The 21,763-nt window shown below is 40.5% G+C and overlaps 1 protein-coding gene across 3 annotated transcripts in view; it reads left to right on the top strand.

Moving 5' to 3' along the window:
* The window catches only part of LOC143036742 (solute carrier organic anion transporter family member 4A1-like), a 332,110-nt gene that overhangs the window by 121,305 nt on the left and 189,042 nt on the right, over positions 1 to 21,763 (top strand). For all 3 annotated transcript variants that reach the window (XM_076204441.1, XM_076204433.1, XM_076204450.1), the window contains 3 exons: positions 5,097 to 5,241; positions 12,736 to 12,931; positions 15,704 to 15,866. In XM_076204441.1, coding sequence (XP_076060556.1) covers positions 5,097 to 5,241; positions 12,736 to 12,931; positions 15,704 to 15,866 — 504 coding nt within the window. The remainder of the gene's footprint in view (positions 1 to 5,096; positions 5,242 to 12,735; positions 12,932 to 15,703; positions 15,867 to 21,763) is intronic.

Raw genomic sequence — 21,763 nt, forward strand, 5'->3', positions numbered from 1 at the left:
ACTATTTAAGCTACAAAGTAATAAGGGACCAACGCACAACATGAGTCATATACCGGTACATGTAGTTCCGACTTTTTCTTAGTTGTGTCCTGATTAATGCCTAAACTGACACTTAATTTAGTGACAAATCAACAGATTTCCCAGCGGTGGCTCTAGCCAATGAAAAATACTTCTCCATGTAACCTCGTTCACATGATGCCAAGTAATTAATCGCCGTTATTTCATTGGTTTATTTTTACTAACATTAATTATCGTAGTCTATGCAAATATTTGCGATCCGTAAAACAGCACTGGTACCAACATCATGAACGTTGGCCGTTTTAGCTCACCCGGAATATGCTAGATCAGGGCCGAGATTGACAGTTCTATTGCCAATCTAGCCCACACTAAACACCCTCTTGCGAGAGTTTGTTAAACTAAACGTCACTTCAGTAAAGACACTTATGAACTGAAACATAGTTTGTTGCTGCATAGCGATAAAAACTTGTACACGGTGATAAAAACTTGTAAGATGAATTATTCTCTCAGGATAGTAAATTACAATTTTTCTGTAAAAATCCGAAATTTTTCATGTACATTTTGTATTCAATAAACTTTTCATGGCTCAAATTTCCCACAAAACAATGGACCAACGCAAGCAGGAGTCGCATACATGCAGTTCATGAGCTTTAGCCATCAGTGACTTTTCCTGGCATGCTATCTGTGTACTGAGATAACGAAGTGCATGGGTGCGCATTATAACCCAATGCGCATTTTAAGCCGGAAAATATGGTAGTTGTTGTTTGCAATGCTGATGAGTTGTATGCCATGTGGTCCAGTGTGTTCTAGTTGGATGTTACTTAGGTTGTCAGGGACACAGGTGGACAAGTGCTTGAGGTTATGAATTCTATGCTGTGTCTGGCTGTGAAAGGTGTGTAGTTTGAGTCTGTTTGGAAGTGTTTATGTTAAATGATGTGTTAGTCATCAGGGTGAGAGATAAGATGACTTGTCTGTATTTATTTATTAATATTCACCTAATTGTAGCATATAGGAAGGGAGCAATAATCGTTGGGTCCCATCTCCTATTCTCTAATTTTCTAACAAACGTAGCCTCAAATTCATGTATAGTTCCAATTTAATCTGTATCCTTGATTTCCAATTATATTTAGATTTGAACTTTATATTTGATTGAGCTTGGGGTATATCACCTAAGCTGTTCCACATATTTATGCATCTATATGGAAAACTGTATTGCTTCACATCCTTTACACATGTGGTCTCTCTTAATTTACTCCCATGACCTCTTACAGCCCTCCCATCTTTAGTCAGATCTCTTCTGTAAATGTAATCTATCTCCATTAGTGACTTGAATACTGTAATCATATTGCCTCTCTCTTAGATCTTTCAAAGCTGGCAGACCCAGTATTTTTAGTCTTTTCTCGTATGGTTTATCTGCCAGGCTTGGTACCACTTTGGTTGCTGCCTATTGTATTCTTTTGATCATGAATTATATCCTTCACTCAGTATGAGCTACTATTGATGTATATTCCATTCTTGGATGGATCAGGGTTCAGAGGAGTTTTTTCATCATCTCATCATCCATATAGTGAAAAATCACTTTAATCTTCTGCAGTGTGTGTGTGTCTCCCACAATCCCGCTGATATGTCTGTCAACTAGTAGGTTGTCTTTTATCAACACTACAAAATCTTTCTCCTCCTTTGCTGTTGTAATCGGTTCACTTCCCAAGGAATAGTTGCAATAGTCTACTATCTACCATCCTCCTTGTTTTTCATTCTCATGATTTTTGCATCATCTGCAAACATGTTGACATAGCTTGTTCTCTCTATCATGTCACAGATATAGACAAGAAACATTATTGCTGCAAGCACTAAACTATGTGGAACTCTGCTCATTATTTCTCTCCAGCCTTATATCCTATCCTATTCTACTGTCCTCATGTATCTTTCATTCAAAAAGATTTTCATGCATTCTAGTAGTTTACCTCTCAGTCCTCCAGTGTGCTCCAGTTTGACTGAGGTACATACATACATATACCAAGGCTTTTTCCCCCCTTACAAGGGAGGTAGCCAAAAAGGAAAAGGCATAAAATCATTCCCACCCATTCCATCCCTGAATACACTTCACACCCCTCCACCCTCCCTCTCATCTTAGCACCTCCTGGATGACGGGTCATCCCTGCACCTTGTCCACTGCCCTGGGTCAGAAGCAGTGTCGCAAGACACAGCACATCCACAGCAAGGCCGCTTCATTAAATCGGCGACCCCCCTCTCCGTCCCCCCATGCATGAAGGAGAAGACGGGGAGAAATCCCTTCGGGCTGCGTCAAAATTTGCTCACACATAATACCTCACCCCCATCCCCCCTGCCCATTCCACCTCATGCATCACAACATCATCCATATACAACCATTCTCCATTCACCCCTGTCTTCTGTCCTCTCCTGTCTTTCCTCAACAGATATTCCCCTCTTCCCCAAAGCCTCCTTCACCCCATCCATCCACCTCATCCTAGGACGTCCCTTCATGTTCACTCCCTCCACATCTGCCTTCCATACCTCTTTTACTAGTCTTTCTTCACTCATTCATTCCATGTGTCCAAACCATCCTAATACTCTTTCATCAACCCTATCTCCCAACCCCCTTACCACCCCTATTCTCCTCCTCACCTCCTCATTTCTCACTCTATCTAGCCTAGTAACCCCCATCATACTTCTCAGACACCTCATCTCAAACACATTCAAACTCCTTCTCTCTTCCTCTCTTATGTTCCATGTTTCTGCCCCATACAGTGCTGTTGGCACAATCACTCCTTCATATAGTCTCCTCTTAGCATCCATTCCCAAATGTCTATTCCTCCTTACACTCTTTAATCCACCAAGGCATTTACTCGCTTCTCTCAATCTACATTCTACCTCCACCTTCACTCCATCTTTTCCTGCCACATTTGCACCCAAGTACCTAAAACTATCCACTTCCTCCAGTCGCTCTCCCTTAATGCTCACTTCCAGTCTACTGCCACTTTCACCCCTTGTACATCTCATCACCTTACTTTACCAACATTTATCTTCAGCTTTCTTCTTTCACACACTCTCCCAAACTCTGTCACCAACTTCCTCAATCCCTCCTCCGATCCTGCCACAAGCGCAGTGTCGTCCGCAAACAACAACTGGCTCACCTCCCACTTTTCTCCATTTTCTTTAACCATCTCCAATCCTTGACCCACTACCCTTGCATATACCTCTCGCACTATCCCATCCATGTATAAGTTGAACAGCCAGGGCGACATAACGCATCCTTGACGAAGTCCCACCTTTACCTCGAACCACTCGCTCTCCATTTCTAATCCTGACACAAGCTCTACTACTCTCATAAAAACTCTTGACAGCTCCTAGAAGCTTTCCTCCTATCCTGTACTTTATTAAATGCCTTCACCACCTTCTATTGAATTGATGATTACCTGTCTGTGTCTCAATTTACCATTTATAAACCTGTAAAACAGTTTTGGTTCATCTTTTCATTTATCTACTACACCTTTTTCAAAAAAAATTCTTTGTACCTGTGAATTCTTGTATAGCCTATATCCTGTTTGCAAGCTTTTTTATTATTGTTATTATTATTTCTTCTGAGTGTTTTGTATATTTTTTTGGTGTTTCATGATGGTGTTGACAAGTGTTTGCCAATTTAGTGTTTTTTGTTCATGTATATTATTGTTTATCTTGGTGTTAAGTGCTTGTATTAGATTTATGTTTAGAGAGGTAGGTGTAGGGGTATTATGTTTAAGCGTGTTGCATTGGTTTTGGATTTCTGGTGTAAAGTTTGGGTTGTGTGATTTTCTGTTGCCTCTTGGGATGTATTTTTTTCTGCATTTTACAAGATTGTATTGAAAATGTGCACAGCAACATCAGTGTGATTGGTGTACTGTTCAAAATACCAAATTGTTGTTCTGTCTCTTCAATGATATTTCCCAGTTTACTCTTTTGTAATTTGTGTATGTGTGTCTGTGGCCAACAGGGATGTATTGTGTTGTAGTGGTGATGATTGGAAGGTGGTCAGATCCGAGGGGTCAGACCACTTTTCAAGAAGTTGTTAGGGTTAAAAAAGGGGGGCCAAAAAGTAATGTCAGGGGAGGAGGGGGTGTAGAGGGCTTGAAGGAGGATATGTGTGTGATTATAGGTGTTCATGATGGTCAGTGAGTTGAATTGTGTCTGCAGATCAAACCCTCTGTGTCAGTATTGTTGTACAAGGCCAATGACTTAATGTTGAAGTCGCACCCAGGATAAGGTTGGGTATGGTGGCAAGTTGGTTGAGGTTAAGTCTGATGGTGTTTGGAACTGTGGGGGATAATTGGGTAGGGATGTACATGGTAATTTTTGTGATTGTGGATATGTTGCTTGTTCAGATTTAGATTGGGTTTCAGCGGTGCTGTCTGTGGGAGGGAAGAGGGATTTAGTGATGGTATTTGTGTCCACAAACCAGATGGATTAGTGGACCAGGGTGACAAGTCCACCATTGCTGTTGGTCTGGTCTTGTCTGATGCTGGTGAAATTATGAAATGAGGGTGTTTTTTTTTGTCAATGTTGTAGTTTTGTTTCTTGTGTAATGGCAATGTGTATGTAGTGTTGTTTAAGGAAGTGTTCAAGTTTTTTTTATGACATTAGTGTTGTATTGTAATCTGTTGCTATAGAGGATTGGCCATGTACAACTGCTGAAAATACTTAGCCAAGTGAACTATACATTTCTAATCTGATACTAGTTGTCCATTAGCTGTTCAGTGATCACCACACATGAGTCACATATTTGGAATGGAGTTACTTCAGTGCTCTGTAAAAAGGTCTTAGGTCATTCACATGGAAATGGCCCTTGACATCCTTAATGACACCTCTGTGCATATACAAGAGATTAAAGGGGCCCTTTGATTCATGTCCTATACCCAAGCTGAATAAAATTGCTAAACATCAAAATAAAGTGTAAAATGTGATACTATGTTGAAGAGGTTGAGAGCTAACTTTGTTGTTGATGTATCATTTATAATGCATATTTATGTATGAATTTCAAAGTGTTTTTTTATTTTTTTATTTCTTTATATGTCAATTTTCAGATTTTGGCAGGCAACCCCACCTTTGTGGCATTATCTCTAGCTGGTGCAACTGAGGGGACTCTACTTGCAGGCTTTGCTACCTTTATGCCCAAATTCATTGAGAGTCAGTTCAGCATTCAAGCCAGTTTTGCTGCCATCATTGTTGGTATGTTTTGATGGTATATCTCCTTTCCCAACAACACCTCCCTTGGTCAGGTCTAATAGAGCTATTGTAGGGTAGTTTGGAGTTAGGCATCTGTTCTTCTCAGACTTCAGTGGAATAATAGTTCCATTTCCCTATAAGAGAACTTGCATGGATGTATTGTGTATTTACCAAATTGTAGAATACAGGGAAGGGCCAACAGTTATTGTGTCCCATTTCCTACTGTTTTATCATACACAGCCTCAAATTCAAGTACAGTTCCAACTTAATCTATACCCTTGATATCTAGTTATATTTAGATTTTAATTCATGTATTGCTTAAGCTTGGGGTATATCTCTTGATCCATTCCAAGTATTTAAGGATCTATATGGAAATCTATATTTGTTCTTATCCCTTAGACATGTAGTCTTTCTTAACTTGTTCCCATGATCTCTTAAGGATGTCTGTATGCTGAAAATTATTATTTATTTATTTATTTCTATTTTATTGTTATTATATATTTTGTTTTCAAGTGTTTTGTTTCACATTTACATTTTATTTTTTTTATAGAATTTAAAAAATATATATAAAAGAAAATGGAGAAAAGTGGGAGGTGAGCCAGGTGTTGTTTGCGGATGATCTGCACTTGTAGTAGGATCAGAGGAGGGATTGAGGAAGTTGGTGACAGAGTTTGGGAGAGTGTGAAAGAAGAAAGTTGAAGATAAATGTGGATAAAAGTAAGGTGATGAGATGTACAAGGGGTGAAAGTGGCAACAGACTGGAAGTGAGCATTAAGGGAGAGCGACTGGAGGAAGTGGATAGTTTTAGATACTTGGGTGTGAATGTGGCAAGAAAGGGTGGAGTGGAGGTGGAGGTAGAATGTAGATTGAGAGAAGCGAGTAAATTTCCTTGGTGGATTGAAAAGTGTATTGAGGAATAGACATTTGGGAATGGATGCTAAGAGGAAATTAATTGTGCGAACAGCACTGTATGGGGCAGAAACATGGAACATAAGAGAGGAAGAGAGAAGGAGTTTGAATGTGTTTGAGATGAGGTGTCTGAGAAGTATGATGGGAGTTACTAGGCTAGATAGAGTGAGAAATGAGGAGGTGAGAAGGAGAACAGGGGTGGAAAGGGAGTTGGGAGATAGGGTTGATGAAAGAGTATTAGGATGGTTTGGACACATGGAAAGAATGAGTGAAGAAAGACTAGTAAAAGAGGTATGGAAGGCAGATGTGGAGGGAGTGAATATGAGGGGATGTCCTAGGATGAGATGGATGGATGGGGTGAAGGGGGGAATGTCTGTTGAGGAAGAACGGGAGAGGACGACAGAAGACGGGTGAATGGAGAATGGTTGTACAGTAAACTTCCACTTATCCGAACTCCAAGGGGGATTAGAAATGTCCGATAAATCGAAATGTTCGGTTAATCCGACTTTGTATGTTTCATTCCCATAGAGTTTTATGCGGTAATGTCGGCTGCAATATTCGTACCTGTAAACTTAACATACACATGGAAATGCTTATAATAGTTCATAAACATATTCTATAGAGTATAAAGAGAAAATGTTTAAGGAGAGCTTGTGATACTGTATCGTCACCGAGAGGACTCACGAATGTATGTACCGCCAAACAGCTGATCAGGTGTAAACATGAAGTGTGCTGCCACCGTGTGAGCACTTGGTGAAGCTTACAGGTGGCGCGGGGGTGGCGGAAGAGGTGGCGGGGTGTTTGAATGTTCGGTTGAGATCCAAATACGTTCGGTTAAAGCGATGGCTACCGTATTGAGAAAATGTTCGGTTAATGCGATTATTCGGTTAAAACGCGTTCGGATAAGTGCGAGTTTACTGTATATGGATGATGCTATGATGCATGAGGTGGAATAGGTGGAGGGATGGGGGGTGAGGTATGTGTGAGCAAAATTTGACGCAGCCCAAAGGGATTTCTCCCCATCTTCTCCTTTTATGCATTGGGGGACGGAGATGGGGGGGGGGTCGCCGATTTAGTGAAGCAGCCTTGCTGTGGATGTGCTGTGACTTGCGACACTGCCTCTGACCCAGGGCAGTGGACAAAGTGCAGGGATGACCCGTCATCCGGGAGGTGCTAAGATAAGAGGGAGGGTGAAGGGGAGTGGAGTGTATTTAGGGATGGAATGGGTGGGAATGATTTTATGCCCTTTTCTTTTGGGCTACCTCTCTTGAAAGGGGGGAAAAGCCTTGGTATATGTATGTAGTATAATGGAATTTGAAAGAAGCAAAAAAAAAAAAATGCAGCGACGAAGTGGTAACCAAGTACAAAAAAATGTATAACAAAACTTGAACGAATACAAAGAGCAATTACGAAATTGGCACCAACGCTCACAGAACTATCATATGAGGAGAGACTGGCAAAATTTGAGGTACAGAAATTGGAGCAAAGAAGAGAGGAGACTTGATAACTATTAATAGAATCATGAAAGGCATAGAAATTATTGATAGAGAGGATATAATAAAAAGGGATATTAGAGATACAAGAGGACATGGAAAGAAAATAAAAAAAGACAGTTATAGAAGAGACCTGAAAAAGAACCGCTTTCTCCACAGGATAATATATTTTAGGAACAAGTTAGATGAGAATGTGGTGTGTGCAAAAACAATACATGAATTTAAAAACAGTTTAGATAAAACGATATGAAGACAGGACACCACGAGCATAGCTCCTCTTCCTGTAAAATACAACTAGGTAAATACAGAAGAGGACTGTGATTCATTACAATCAGGCCTGGACAAAATCTGGAAATTGACTCAAAAGTGGGAAGTGAACTTAAATATCAAGAAGTGTAGCATAATGGAGTTTGGAAAAAGAAAAAACGGAATTTAAAAAAAATTACAAAATTGGTGAAGAAGAAATCAAGAAAGTGCACTCGGAAAGGGACCTTGGAGTAATAATCAGCAAAGACATGACACCAGATAAACATATAAACAAAATAGTCGGAGAAACCTTCAATCTAGTAAGGTCAATGAAAGTGGCATTTGATTATTTTGATGAAATGATTAAAAAAATATTAGTTATATTCAATAGACCAAAACTAGAATATGCAGCGACACTATGGTCACCCAGTACTAAAAAGAATATAATGAAACTAGAAAGAATATAGAGAGCAATGGCAAAGTTGGCACCAGCTCTTTCTAAATTAACATATGAACAAAGATTATTGAAATTGGAACTACCAACACTGGAGCAGAGAAGAGAAAGAGGTGATGTACTGACTAAATTTAGAATCATGAAAGGAATGGAAATTCTTGATAGGAATGACTTACTAAAAATTGACAATGGAAAAACAAGAGGTCATGAAAAGAAACTCAAAAAGGATAACTATAGAAGAGATTGGAAAAATAATAGCTTCCCACACAGAGTGCTGGATACCTGGAATAACTTAGATAAAAAAAATAGTGTGTGCAAATACTATTCAAGATTTTAAGAAAAAACGATGTTGAAAGATACAAAGACGGGTCACCACAAGCATAACTCCCTTCCCGTGTAATACAACTAGGTAAATACACATGCTTGTTGTTGGAGAGGAACTGAATGACAAACTAAAAGACAAGCATGAAAGAGTGAAACTGGGTGAAGGAAATAAAGAATATATAGAAGATGTAGAAACAGCTGAAGTAATGACCAGGCATTTTAGGTCTGTATTTACAATTAAAAGCTCACAAATTTCGGATGAAGGACAGTGAGAAACATCCCTCAAAATGAAAGAAATAAGGGATCAAATTAAGAACCTTGACATCAGAAAGTCGTATGGTCCTGATGGAATTGCAAACTGGATATTGAAAAAAATGTATAGATGAACTTACAGACAAAATACACAAGATAATTAACTTCTTACTCAAACAAGGAAAAGTACCACAAGATTGGTAAAATGCAAATGTTGTACCAATATACAAGTACAAAGGAAACAAAGAAAATCCAACAAACTATAGACTGGTATCCCTTACAAGCACAATAACAAAAATATGCAGAAAAGGTGTTAAAAATAAATGGATTAAACACTTGGAAGAGAGCAATATACTAAACCCTAAACAATTTGGTTTTAGAAGTGGAAGATCATGTACTACAAACTTGATATGCTTTTACTCAAGATTAATATAAATAATACAAAGAGACGGATGGGCAGATTGTGCTTTCTTGGACTTACAAAAGGCTTTTGACAAAGTACCACACAAAAAAACTATTAAGAAAAATTGAAATGTGATGCATTTCACCTCATGCATCACAACATCATCCATATACAATCAGTCTCCATTCACCCCTGTCTTCTGTCCTCTCTGGTCCTTCCTCAACAGACATTCCCCTCTTCCTCAAAGCCCCTTCCATCCATCTCATCCTAGGTCGCTCCCTCATGTTCACTTCCACATCTGCCTTCCATGCCTCTTTTATTAGTCTTTACTCATTCTTTCCATGTGTCCAAACCATCCTAATACTCTTTCATCCACCCTATCTCCCAACTCCCTTACCACCCCTGTTCTCCTCACCTCATTTCTCACTCTATCCAGCCTAGTAACCCCTATCATACTTCTCAAACACCTCATCTCAAACACATTCAAACTCCTCTCTTCCTCTCTTATGTTCATATTTCTGCCCCATACAGTACTGTTGGCACAATCACTCCTTCATACAATCTCCTCTTAGCATCCATTCCTAAATGTCTATTCCTCATTACACTTTTTAATCCACCAAGGCATTTTCATGCTTCTTAATCTTCATTCTACCTCCACCTCCAGTCCACCCTTTCCTGCCACATTTGCACCCAAGTATTTAAAACTATCCACTTCCTCCTTAATGCTCACTTCCAATCTACTGCCACTTTCACCCCTTGTACATCTCATCACCTTACTACACAAACTCTACCTGTCCTAAATCCACACTGCTCCTCTCCAATCACTCCCTCTGTTCCTCTCCTAATCCTTTCAATCAAGATCCTCCCATAAGCCTTTCCAACTACACTTAACAAGCTAATCCCTCAGAAACTACTACACTCACCTTTGTCCCCATTTCCCTTGTAAAGTGGAACTATACAAGCACTCCTCCAGTCCTCTGGCACTCTACCCTCTCTCCAGCAAACATTAAATAACCTCACCAGTTAGTCCATCATCACTGTACCTCCTTTTTTTAGACATTCTGCATGGCATCCATCCAGACCAGGTGCCTTACCAGCTCTCATCATCTTAACAACTGCCTTCACTTCATCCTTCCTTATTTCTCCTCCATTTTCCTCACTCATCACGGTCATTTTCTTAGCATTTCCCACTGCAACTATCTTTCCCTCCCTATCCTCCTTCACATTTAGTAACTCCCTAAAATACTCTCCCCACCTTCCTCTCACTGCCTTCTCTTCCCTTCCATTATCATCTCTCCATCTACACCTTTTACCTTTTCTCTACTTGATTCGCCTCCTCTTCCTCTCTTAATTTCTTTCCAAAACATCTTTTTATTACTTTCAAAATTTTCTGTCACACTCTTACCCCATTTCACATCTGCTCTCCTCTTTGCCTCCTTTACGTTGTGCTTTACTTCTCTTCTCTTTTCTTTGTACCTCTCATATGATTCCCTCATCCTATTTTGTAACAAATCTGTGAAAACTTGCTTCTCTTCTACAACCTTCTTTGTTTCCTCATCCCACCATTCACTCCCCTTCCTTCTATTTCCTGTCCTTCTTGTTCCACACACCATCTTTGCACATTTTGTGACTCCCACCTGGAACCATCCCCATTCTTCCTCCATTCCTAGCTCTACTCTATCCTTCACTCCCTCCCACTCCTCTCTCAGCTTCTTCTTGTACTCCTCCTTTTCCTTTTCATGCAGAGTTCACTCTAAGCACCTCCCTACCTTTTGTCCTTTTCCTCTTTCTCCATCTATCCTCCACTCTCAACTTACCTTCCACCAAAAAATGATCTGATATCCCCCCACTCTCTCCCCTTAGAATATGTACATCCTTAACTCTTCCTATTATACTCCTATCTACCACTACATAGTCCATTAATGCTCTATCTACCACCGTTCCATCCACCACCCTCTCCCATGTGTACTTATGCTTGACTTTCTTCCAAAACAATTTATTTGCTATCATCAACTCTCTTTCTAGACACATCTCCACCATCAACTCTCCACTACGATTCTTTCCTGGAACTCCACATTTCCCAACCACTCCATCAATACTTCATGTAAAGTACATATTAAATCATACAGATGCATTGCATCACCTGCAGGGATATGTGAGAGGAGTACCATCTTCATGGGTGAGATAGCAACTTGTACACCTTTTACTTGGCTGGGGTGTCCTTGTTAGAACAATCGGGTCTAATATTTTGCATTGGGAAAAAAGACAATTGATTACTACAAAGAGTTTAATCAGTAAGCTGAGCTCAAAGGAGTTTTAATCATTATTTTTTTTCTAATAAACACTAACCATATAACCCAACTTTGATAACTAAGACAAAAAGAGACTGAAATTTAATACATTATTAATCACACATGGGACATCATTTATATTTTGTGCTTTTTTATCTACACATATTTTCAGGTTGATCAAAATATGAAGACACCAATTCTCCTTTTTCAGAGAGAGATTCAAGTTCAAATTGATAGCCCATGACTGTGCTGTCTATTCCTTGATCTTGGCACTTGTCAGAGATATTTAGGGAGTCAAGACTACTCTCAGAAGACAAAACCTTTCACGATCGCTGAAGGAATAATCTGTTTTGCTACTTGATGACATTGTTTTTTATTGACATAGCTAATGTTGGTATCCCTGACAATGTCATCACCAAAATATGGTGCTGAATGCTGTGTTTTAGAATGCAAACCAGCAGATGACCAACATTTTTGACAAAAATAAAAATTACTTATGAGATGAGATATTTGTTTTCAACAAGGTTGTTCTCATGAAAATAGGTAACATTATGAAAGAAAAAATGCAAAGTTGTACCTGGGCATGGTGGTTACCCTTTAAATAAGTCATTCAACCACCCCTCCCATTTTATTAGCTACATTTCACCCCAGTGTGGTAGTTTATCTAAATCACTTATATATCCAGTTGATTCAAGTGATGGTTTGTTTCCCACAAATATTTGTATGATCAGAAAATTTGGATATACTTGTACGTAGTAGGTTTTGGTTCATGATTTGTGTCAAGGGTATAAAGAGAAGTGTATAAAGAGAAGTGATCCAGAAATGGAACTTTTAACTCCATTTTCCAGCTAAAAGTTTTACATTTTAGAACAAGGTGTTTTATGATTGTTGAACCAATTACTCTTCCAACCTCTTAGGCCATGTGATGTGAGCTTGGTTTGTAGTCTTGTAGACTGTGAAAGGTCTTTTGAAAACCCATGTATATTGGGTGTACACCAATTCTTTTTTCATAATTTAAGATGATTATAATGTATAATTAAAATAGGTTAGCTGTGTATCATAGATTTCCCACACACAGTAAGATCCAACCAAGGTCACTCACAGTGAATGTGCTATTCTGTACAGGTTTCATCGCAGTGCCTGCAGGAGGAGGGGGAACTCTCATTGGAGGTTGGTTGATCAAGAAACTCAACTTAAAGTGTGCTGGCATCCTCAAATTTTGCATTGGGTTCTCATTCCTCTGCCTCCTCTCCTGCTTCACATTTTTCATCTCCTGTCCCAACCTCAAGTTTGCGGGTGTCAACACAAGCTATGAAAACAGGTAAGATTGTTAAAGAATTGTCCTGTAGTGTTCCCTCCATCCCTCCCTCTCCATCTCTCTCCCTTCCTCCCTCCCTCCATCCCTCTCCATCTCTCTCCCTTCCTCCCTCCCTTCCTCCCTCCCTCTCTCTCCATCTCTCTCCCTCCCTCTCTCTCCATCTCTCTCCCTCCCTCTCTCTCCATCTCTCTCCCTCCCTCCCTCTCTTCCTCCCTCCCCCACTCTCCCCCTCTCTTTCTCTCCAATCTCTCTCTCCCTTACTCTCTCTCCCCCCATTTCCCTTTTTCTCACCCCTCTCACTCTTTCCCCACTCCCTCTCTTTCTCCACTCCCTCTCTTTCTCCACTCCCTCTCTCCACTCCCTCTCTCTCCCCTTTCTCTCAATCCCCTCTCCCTCTCTCTCCCCTCTCCCTCTCTCTCCCCTCTCCCTCTCTCTCCCCTCTCCCTCTCTCACTCCCCTCTCTCTCTTCCCCCTCCCTTTCTCTCTCCCTTCTCCCTCTCCCTCCCTTCTCCCTCTCCCTCCCTCTCCTTCTCCCTCTCCCCTTTCTCACTCTTCCTTTGTCACCCCTCTTTCATTATCTCTCCCACTGTCACCCCTCTTTCATTATCTCTCCCTCTCCCTCCCTCTACCCTCCCTCCCTCTCTCTACTCTCTCCCTCCACTCTCTACTCTCTCCCTCCACACACTCTCTCTCTCTCTCTCTCTCTCTCTCTCTCTCTCTCCTGCTGCTGCTGCTGCTGCTATATCTCGCACATGTTGCTTCCCTCTTGGTCCTGTTCTCCCTCCATGTCTCCCTCACAGCCTCCATCCTTTTCTTTCTCTTTCTTTCTGATTACTTGTTTTTCTGAATCTCTCTTTCACCATCTTTCTTTACTTCACTCTCTCTCCCCTCTTTTTTTCCCTTTCTCCCTCTCTCTTTCTCTCTTTTCCCCTTTCCCCCTCTCACTCTCTTTCTCTACCCCTCTTTCTCCCCTACCTCTCTCTCCCCCACCTCTCTCCCCCCTCTCTCCCCCCTCTCTCTCTCTCTCCCCTCTCTCCCCCCCTCTCTCTCCCTCTCTCTCTCTCCTCTTTCTCTCACACCTCTCTCCTCCACTTCTCTCCTCTCCCTTTTTCCCTTTTCCCTCTCTCCTCTCCCTTCTCTCTCCCCCTCTCCTCTCCCTTCTCTCTCCCTCTCTCCTCTCCCTTTCTCCCTCTCTCTCTCCCTATCCCTCACCCCTCCCTCCCTATCTCCTTTCTCACTCTCTTCCTTTGTCACCTCTCTTTCATTCTCTCTCTCTCCCTCTCCTTCCCTCCTCCTCCCTCCCCCTCTACTCTCTCTCCCTCCACACCTTCCTCCCTCTCTCCCTCTACTCTCTCTCTCTTTCTCTCTTTTTCTCTGTTTTTCTCTCAACTGCTATATCTCGCACTCTTTGCTTTTCTCTTGGTCCTGTTCCCCCAGCCTCCATGTCTCCCTCACAGCCTCCATCCCTTCCTTTCTTTTTCTTTATGATTACTTGTCTTTCTGCATCTCTTTCTTTGCTTCACTCTCTCCCCTCTTTTTTCATTTTCCTCTCTTTTTCTCTCTCCCTCCCTCTCTCTCCCCCTCCCTCCCCCCCTGTGCTTCTCTCTCTCTCCTTCTCTTTTTCTTTTCTCTCGCTCTCTTTCTCTAAATATCTAACTTTCCTTCTCTTTCACTTTCTCCTGCCATGTCTTAGTCTCTCTGTCTCTCTCTCTTTCTCTCTCTCTTTCTCTCTCTCTTTCTCTCTCTCTCTCTCTCTCTCTCTCTCTCTCTCTCTCTCTCTCTCTCTCTCTCTCTCTCCTCCTTATCTCTTTCACTGTATCTCTTTCTTTTGTTCTCTCAGTATTCCTCTATATATTTATATCTATTTCTATGTAAGTTACTATCAATTTTGTTTTTCTCTTTCTTTGTCTCTGTGTCTCTCTCCCTCTCTCTTTGCACCTTTCTTTTCCTCTCTTCCTCTCTCATTCTCTCTTTCTTACCCTCAATTTCTCTCACTGTCACCTCTCTATTTCTTTCTTTTATAAACTTTGATTGGAAGATTGGACTGAAATGAGTGATTTACATTGCAAGTTATACACTCCCACTCTCACTTTCTTTATAAGTACACTAAATATCTTAAAAGGTGGGTGTCTGTAGCTGATATCCCCAGGGCCATAGGTCTCCCAAAAGAGATAAAAGTAATGGTTACCTCAAGTTTCTGTAACTATAAACTCGCAACCTTACAGCAACTGGCAGTAATGTCCAGCTCCTCTAATAAATACCTCTGGGAAGAAATAGTGCTGTGTTTATTGTGTTACTATGTCACCATTTTATAATAATAGGAGGAGGGGAGCAGTTGTCAGTTGACAGTTCTCCTCATGTGAGAAAGCAAAAATGTCATGAAAGTTTGGTCCAAGACAAAGTGTCAGTTCAGAGCTGTGATGTATTTCCCTAATTGTAGTATACAGGAAAGAAGCAATACTCGTAGGGTCCTGTCCCTGGAGAATAGGATATTTTTTAATTTTCTAACATACCTAGACTCATATTCATATACAGTTCCAATTCAATCTATATCTTTGATTTCCAATTATCATATTTAGATTTGAACTCGTGTAAGTGTGCTAATGGGTTTTGTTCATGTCCATCTTGTAGGACTACCATTTACAGGTACTTGTTGTGGATACTTACTGGAAAAGAGAACTAGGACATTGAATTGATTGATTGATACAGTTTCTTATATGCAAAAGTAGCTATTTTACTTTATTCATTTACTTGTTTTTTAATCTTGTCACCTAGATCCTCCTCACCTCCATCTGTGGTCAATCTCATAGCACCCTGCAACAAAGATTGTGGTTGTCAGGATGTGTCCTTTGACCCTGTGTGTGGAGTCAATGGCATCACCTACTTCTCCCCTTGCCATGCCGGCTGCACACTGAGTGGTTCAGTAAAAGCCATGAAGGTGAGTGCTATTTTTGTATGAGGCAGAGAAAAGGGGAGGACAAAGGACAAGAATATGAGAAAATGATGATGACTATAGGGGAAAGAGGAAAACTAAGGAAGAGATCCAGAAGAAATATGATGATGAAAATCCATAGGAAATTCAATGATAAAGGAAATGTCAATAGGAATGGAGATTTCTTTAAAAAAAAAAGTAGATTGAGGAGGAAATGGAGTAATGAAGAAAGCAAAAGGGAAAAATTTTCATGCAGACAGAATGACAAATGACATTAATTTGTTTGATAAACAAGTTTGATCTAGCATTTTTAGTATTAGATCATAGGATTCTCTTCATGTCAAAACCCAGATAAGGGTTATGATAGATCTTCATTAGGGATGATGCAGAGGAACTACAATGTAATGATAGATTTAAGAATATGATATGCCAGTACCCTTAGGCAAATAGAACTTGACAGTCACAATTGTGATACTCGTCAAACAGAGTAGATATTCAAATAAAATAATATTCTTTTCAGAAAACCAATTATAAATTCAAAATGTATTCATGATGTACTCATTTGGGTATGCCCAATTATTGAAGTGCTTTTTTTTTTTTTTTTTCTTAGGTTCAGGCTATAACAGATAAAGGTTAGAAATTATTGGAAATAATATGCATGATGACATTCTTTATAGATTCTGGTATAGCTAGGAGTAGGCAGTTTAAACAGTTGGGGGGTGTACTCTGGCCTGAAGAAATCTTGATTATTATTTGTATGTTCCTAGCCATAAGAGAATATATTAATCATATTGAAGGGGTTGAAGAAAAGGGCTAAAGAACTGATGTATACATACATGCATGTGTATATATATATATTATGTATATTATATATATATATTATGTATATTATATAGATATATATATGTATATATGATGATGTGGTTTAATGTAACAAATTCCTCACATCATAAGGCTAGGACAGTGTCTCTTACAGAGGACTTTGTATCTATATATATATATATATATATATATATATATATATATATATATATATATATATATATACACAGTAGAACTTCTACTTACGATTGCCTAAACATACCAATTTTCCAACATACGATGTGAAATTTGATCTAATATTTGACTCTACACCCGCAGTAATTTCCAACATACGAAGTTGTCGAAGTTTCGCATATATAGTATACGGCGTCGAAGTTTCTCGTAGCGTCGCAGTTTCATGGTTAGCCCGCTAGATGGCAGTCAGTTCACAGCTCTCCTTTGCGTCGCATGGTTCTCCTTGTTCTGATCTTAAATAACAGTGCTTAATACCTTCCTTTTTCACATTTCCTTTTTTATTTTATCATCATGGGTCCCATGAAGGCTAGTGCGAGTGGTAGCAGTGGTGAAAAAAGGCTTTCCTTACAAGTAAAACAAGAAATCATAGAAAAGCATGAGAGTGGTGTTCATATAAGTGATCCTTATAAAATATTGTTTTTTTTTTTTTTAGATCTCTTATATACAGTAATGCATTTGTTTTATTGCTATGTGTAATTATCTGCAGTACAGTATATATTAAGGAGTTATCATAGGTTTTGGGCTGTGCATACATATACCAAGGCTTTTTCCCCCTTACAAGGGAGGTAGCCAAAAAGGAAAAGGCATAAAATCATTCCCACCCATTCCATCCCTGAATACACTTCACACCCCTCCACCCTCCCTCTTATCTTAGCACCTCCTGGATTACGGGTCATCCCTGCACCTTGTCCACTGCCCTGGGTCAGAAGCAGTGTCGCAAGACACAGCACATCCACAGCAAGGCCGCTTCATTAAATCGGCAACCCCCCCTCTCCATCCCCCCATGCATAAAAGGAGAAGACGGGGAGAAATCCCTTTGGGCTGCGTCAAATTTTGCTCACACATACTACCTCACCCCCCCATACCCCACCCATTCCACCTCATGCATCACAACATCATCCATATACAACCATTCTCCATTCACCCGTCTTCTGTCATCTCCCGTCCTTCCTCAACAGACATTCCCCTCTTCCCCAAAGCCCCCTTCACCCCATCCATCCACCTCATCCTAGGACGTCCTTTCATGTTCACTCCCTCCACATCTGCCTTCCATACCTCTTTTACTAGTCTTTCTTCACTCATTCTTTCCATGTGTCCAAACCATCCTTATACTCTTTCATCAATCCTATCTCCCAACTCCCTTTCCACCCCTGATCGTCTCCTCACCTCATTTCTCACTCTATCTAGCCTAGTAACCCCCATCATACTTCTCAGACACCTCATCTCAAACACATTAAACTCCTCTCTTCCTCTCTTATGTTCCATGTTTCTGCCCCATACAGTGCTGTTGGCACAATCACTCCTTCATACAGTCTCCTCTTAGCATCCATTCCCAAATGTCTCTTCCTCATTACACTCATCAATCCACCAAGGCATTTACTCGCTTCTCTCAATCTACATTCTACCTCCACCTTCACCTTTTCCTGCCACATTTGCACCCAAGTATCTAAAACTATCCACTTCCTCCAGTTGCTCTCCCTTAATGCTCACTTCCAGTCTACTGCCACTTTCACCCCTTGTACATCTCATCACCTTACTTTTACCCACATTTATCTTTAGCTTTCTTCTATCACATACTCTCCCAAACTCTGTCACCAACTTCCTCAGTCCCTCCTCCGATCCTGCCACAAGTGCAGTGTCGTCAGCAAACAACAGCTGGCTCACCTCCCACTTTTCTCCATTTTCTTTAACCATCTCCAATCCCTGACCCAACCTTGCATTTACCTCTCGCACCACCCCATCCATGTATAAGTTGAACAGCCAGGGCGACATAACGCATCCTTGATGAAGTCCCACCTTTACCTCAAACCACTCACTCTCTCCATTTCTAATCATGACACAAGCTCTACTACTCTCGTAAAAACTCTTGACAGCTCCTAGAAGCTTTCCTCCTATCCCATATATCTGCATAACCTCCCACAGTGCCTTTCTGTCTACCCTATCGTAAGCCTTTTCCAGATCCATAAAAGCCCAAAAAACATCCTTCCCCTTTCGTATAGCTTTCTCACATATTTGTCTTACCACAAAGATCTGATCTACACAACCTCTACCCATCCTAAATCCACACTGTTCCTCACCAATTACTCCCTCTGTTCCTTTCCTAATCCTCTCCATCAAGATCCTCCCATAAGCCTTCCCAACTACACTTATCAAGCTAATCCCTCTAAAACTACTACATTCACACTTGTCCCCTTTTCCCTTGTAAAGTTGAACTAGACAGGCACTCCTCCAGTCCTCTGGCACTCTACCCTCTCTCCAGCAAACATTAAATAACCTCACCAGCACAGTCCACCATCACTGTACCTCCTTATTTTTAGACATTCTGCATGGCATCCATCCAGACCAGGTGCCTTACCTGCTTTCATCATCTTAACAACTGCCTTCACTTCATCCTTCCTTATTTCTCCTCCATTTTCCTCACTCATCACGGTCATTTTCTTCGCATTTCCCACTGCAACTATCTTTCCCTCCCTATCCTCCTTCACATTTAGGAACTCCCTAAAATATTCTGCCCATCTTTCCCTTACTGCCTTCTCTTCCATAATCATCTCTCCATCTACACCTTTTACCTTTTCCTCTCTACTTGATTCGCCTCCTCTTCCTCTTTTAATTTTTTTCCAAAACATCTTTTTATTACTTGCAAAATTTTCTGTCATACTCATATCCCACTTCACATCTGCTCTCCTCTTTGCGTCCTTTACCTTGTGCTTTACTTCTCTTCTCTTTTCTTTGTACCTCTCATATGACTCCCTCATCCTATTTTGTAACCAATCTGTGAAAGCTCGCTTCTTCTCTTCTACAACCTTCTTTGTTTCCTCATCCCACCATTCACTACCCTTCCTTCTATTTTCTCTTGTCCTTCTTGTTCCACACACCATCCTTGCACACTTTGTGACTTCCTCCTTGAACCATCCCCATTCCTCCACTACACCTAGCTCTACTCTATCCTTCACTCCCTCCCACTCCTTCAGCTTCTTCTTGTACTCCTTCTCCTTTTCCTTTTCATGTGAAGAGTTCACTCTAAGCACCTCCCTACCTTTTGTCCCTTTCCTCTTTCTCCATCTATCCTCCACTCTCAACTTACCTTCCACCAAAAAATGATCTGATATTCCCCCACCCTCTCCCCTTAGCACATGTACATCCTTAACTCTTCCTATCATAGTCCTATTTACCACTGCATAATCCATCAACGCTCTATCTACCACCCTTCCCTCCACCCCCCTCTCCCATGTGTACTTATGCTTGACTTTTTTTCCGAAACACTGTATTTACTATCATCAACTCTCTTTCTAGACACATTTCCACCATCAACTCTCCACTACGATTTTTTCCTGGACCATTTCCTACCCTAGCATTAAGGTCTCCCAGTACTATTACATTGACATTTCTCCCTAAATCCTCTATGCACTCATTTAAATCTATCCAAAAGGCCTCCCTTTCTTCTACACTCTTCTCACTGCCAGGCCCATATGCACTTACAAAGACCCACATCTCCTTTCCCAGTTTCACCTTCATCCACATAATCCTTGAGGAAACCTCCTTCCACTCCACTACACATTTACCTATCTCTTCACTTACTAGAATAGCCACCCCTTCCCTCTCTCGCCCTCTCTTTACTCCTGATAACCTCCCACTTACACTCCCAAACTTACACTCACCCTTCCCTTTCAACTTAGTTTCACTCAAAGCCAACACATCCATCTTTCTTCTCACAAACATACTACCTATCTCTTCCCTTTTATTCTCATCTGTACCACATCCACGCACATTAAAAGACCCAAACCTTAGGGTGCTGGTCAGAAAACTCCCAGACCCTCTTATGCCTTTACTTTTTCGTTTAGGAATGTCCCCTGTGGGGCTACAAGGAGAAGGATACCTAGTCCCAATCCCCGTCCCTTTCTTCTCGCCTCTTATGATCCAAGTGGGAATACTTGGTGCCAGTATTCTTTTACCCCACCATAGGGAAGTCCCCCACAGCAGAAAATGAATACTCAGAGAAATGGTACAGCAACAAGGGGTTGGGGGACAGCATAACGGAGGGACAGTCGTAGTATAAAAGTGTCATCATATGTCTATGAAGAGTTTTCCTCTATCATAGACAAAATGATGTGTGGCTCTGGTCTGTAGGGGCGCCCCATATAGACCATAAGGTATCAACTGCATGCTACTTTGCCACAATAACAAGCAGCCAATACCCCAGACAGGCTGTGGGACGAATTAAACGAATTACAGTGTATTCTTATGGGAATATTTGATTTAACTTACGATCATTTCAACATACGAAGTAGGTCCTGGAACAAATTAAATTCATATGTAGAGGTTCTACTATATATATATATATATATATATATATACAGGTAGTCGTCGACTTACGACTGAGTTCGGTTCCGACAGACAGGTCGTAAGTCGGTCTATATATATATACAGTATATATTACCCTTTATATAATATATATATATATATATATATATATATATATATATATATATTGTATATTTAGCATACTGAAATAATCTTAGCATCTTTGAACTATGTTGTATAGTATTTTTAACCTTTTTATAATTTCATCTGATTTTCTTTGGGAAACGTAGCCTAGGCCTAAGCATATTGAATAAAATCCTATCATCTTTGACCTATGATATTTAATACTGTATTTGTTAACCTTTGTATTATTTTACCATCAGACTTTCTTTAGGAAACGTATGCATACTGAATAAAATCTTATTATCTTTGAGCTACGTTGTTTAATATTCATTAACTTTTTATCATTTTCGTTAGGAAACGTAGCCTAGGCCTACACATACTGAATAAAGTCCTGTCATCTTTGACCCACAAATCCTTTTTTG

This window comes from Oratosquilla oratoria, chromosome 2 (assembly GCF_046742065.1).
Source record: "Oratosquilla oratoria isolate Oo_2021 chromosome 2, ASM4674206v1, whole genome shotgun sequence".
NCBI lineage: Eukaryota > Metazoa > Arthropoda > Malacostraca > Stomatopoda > Squillidae > Oratosquilla > Oratosquilla oratoria.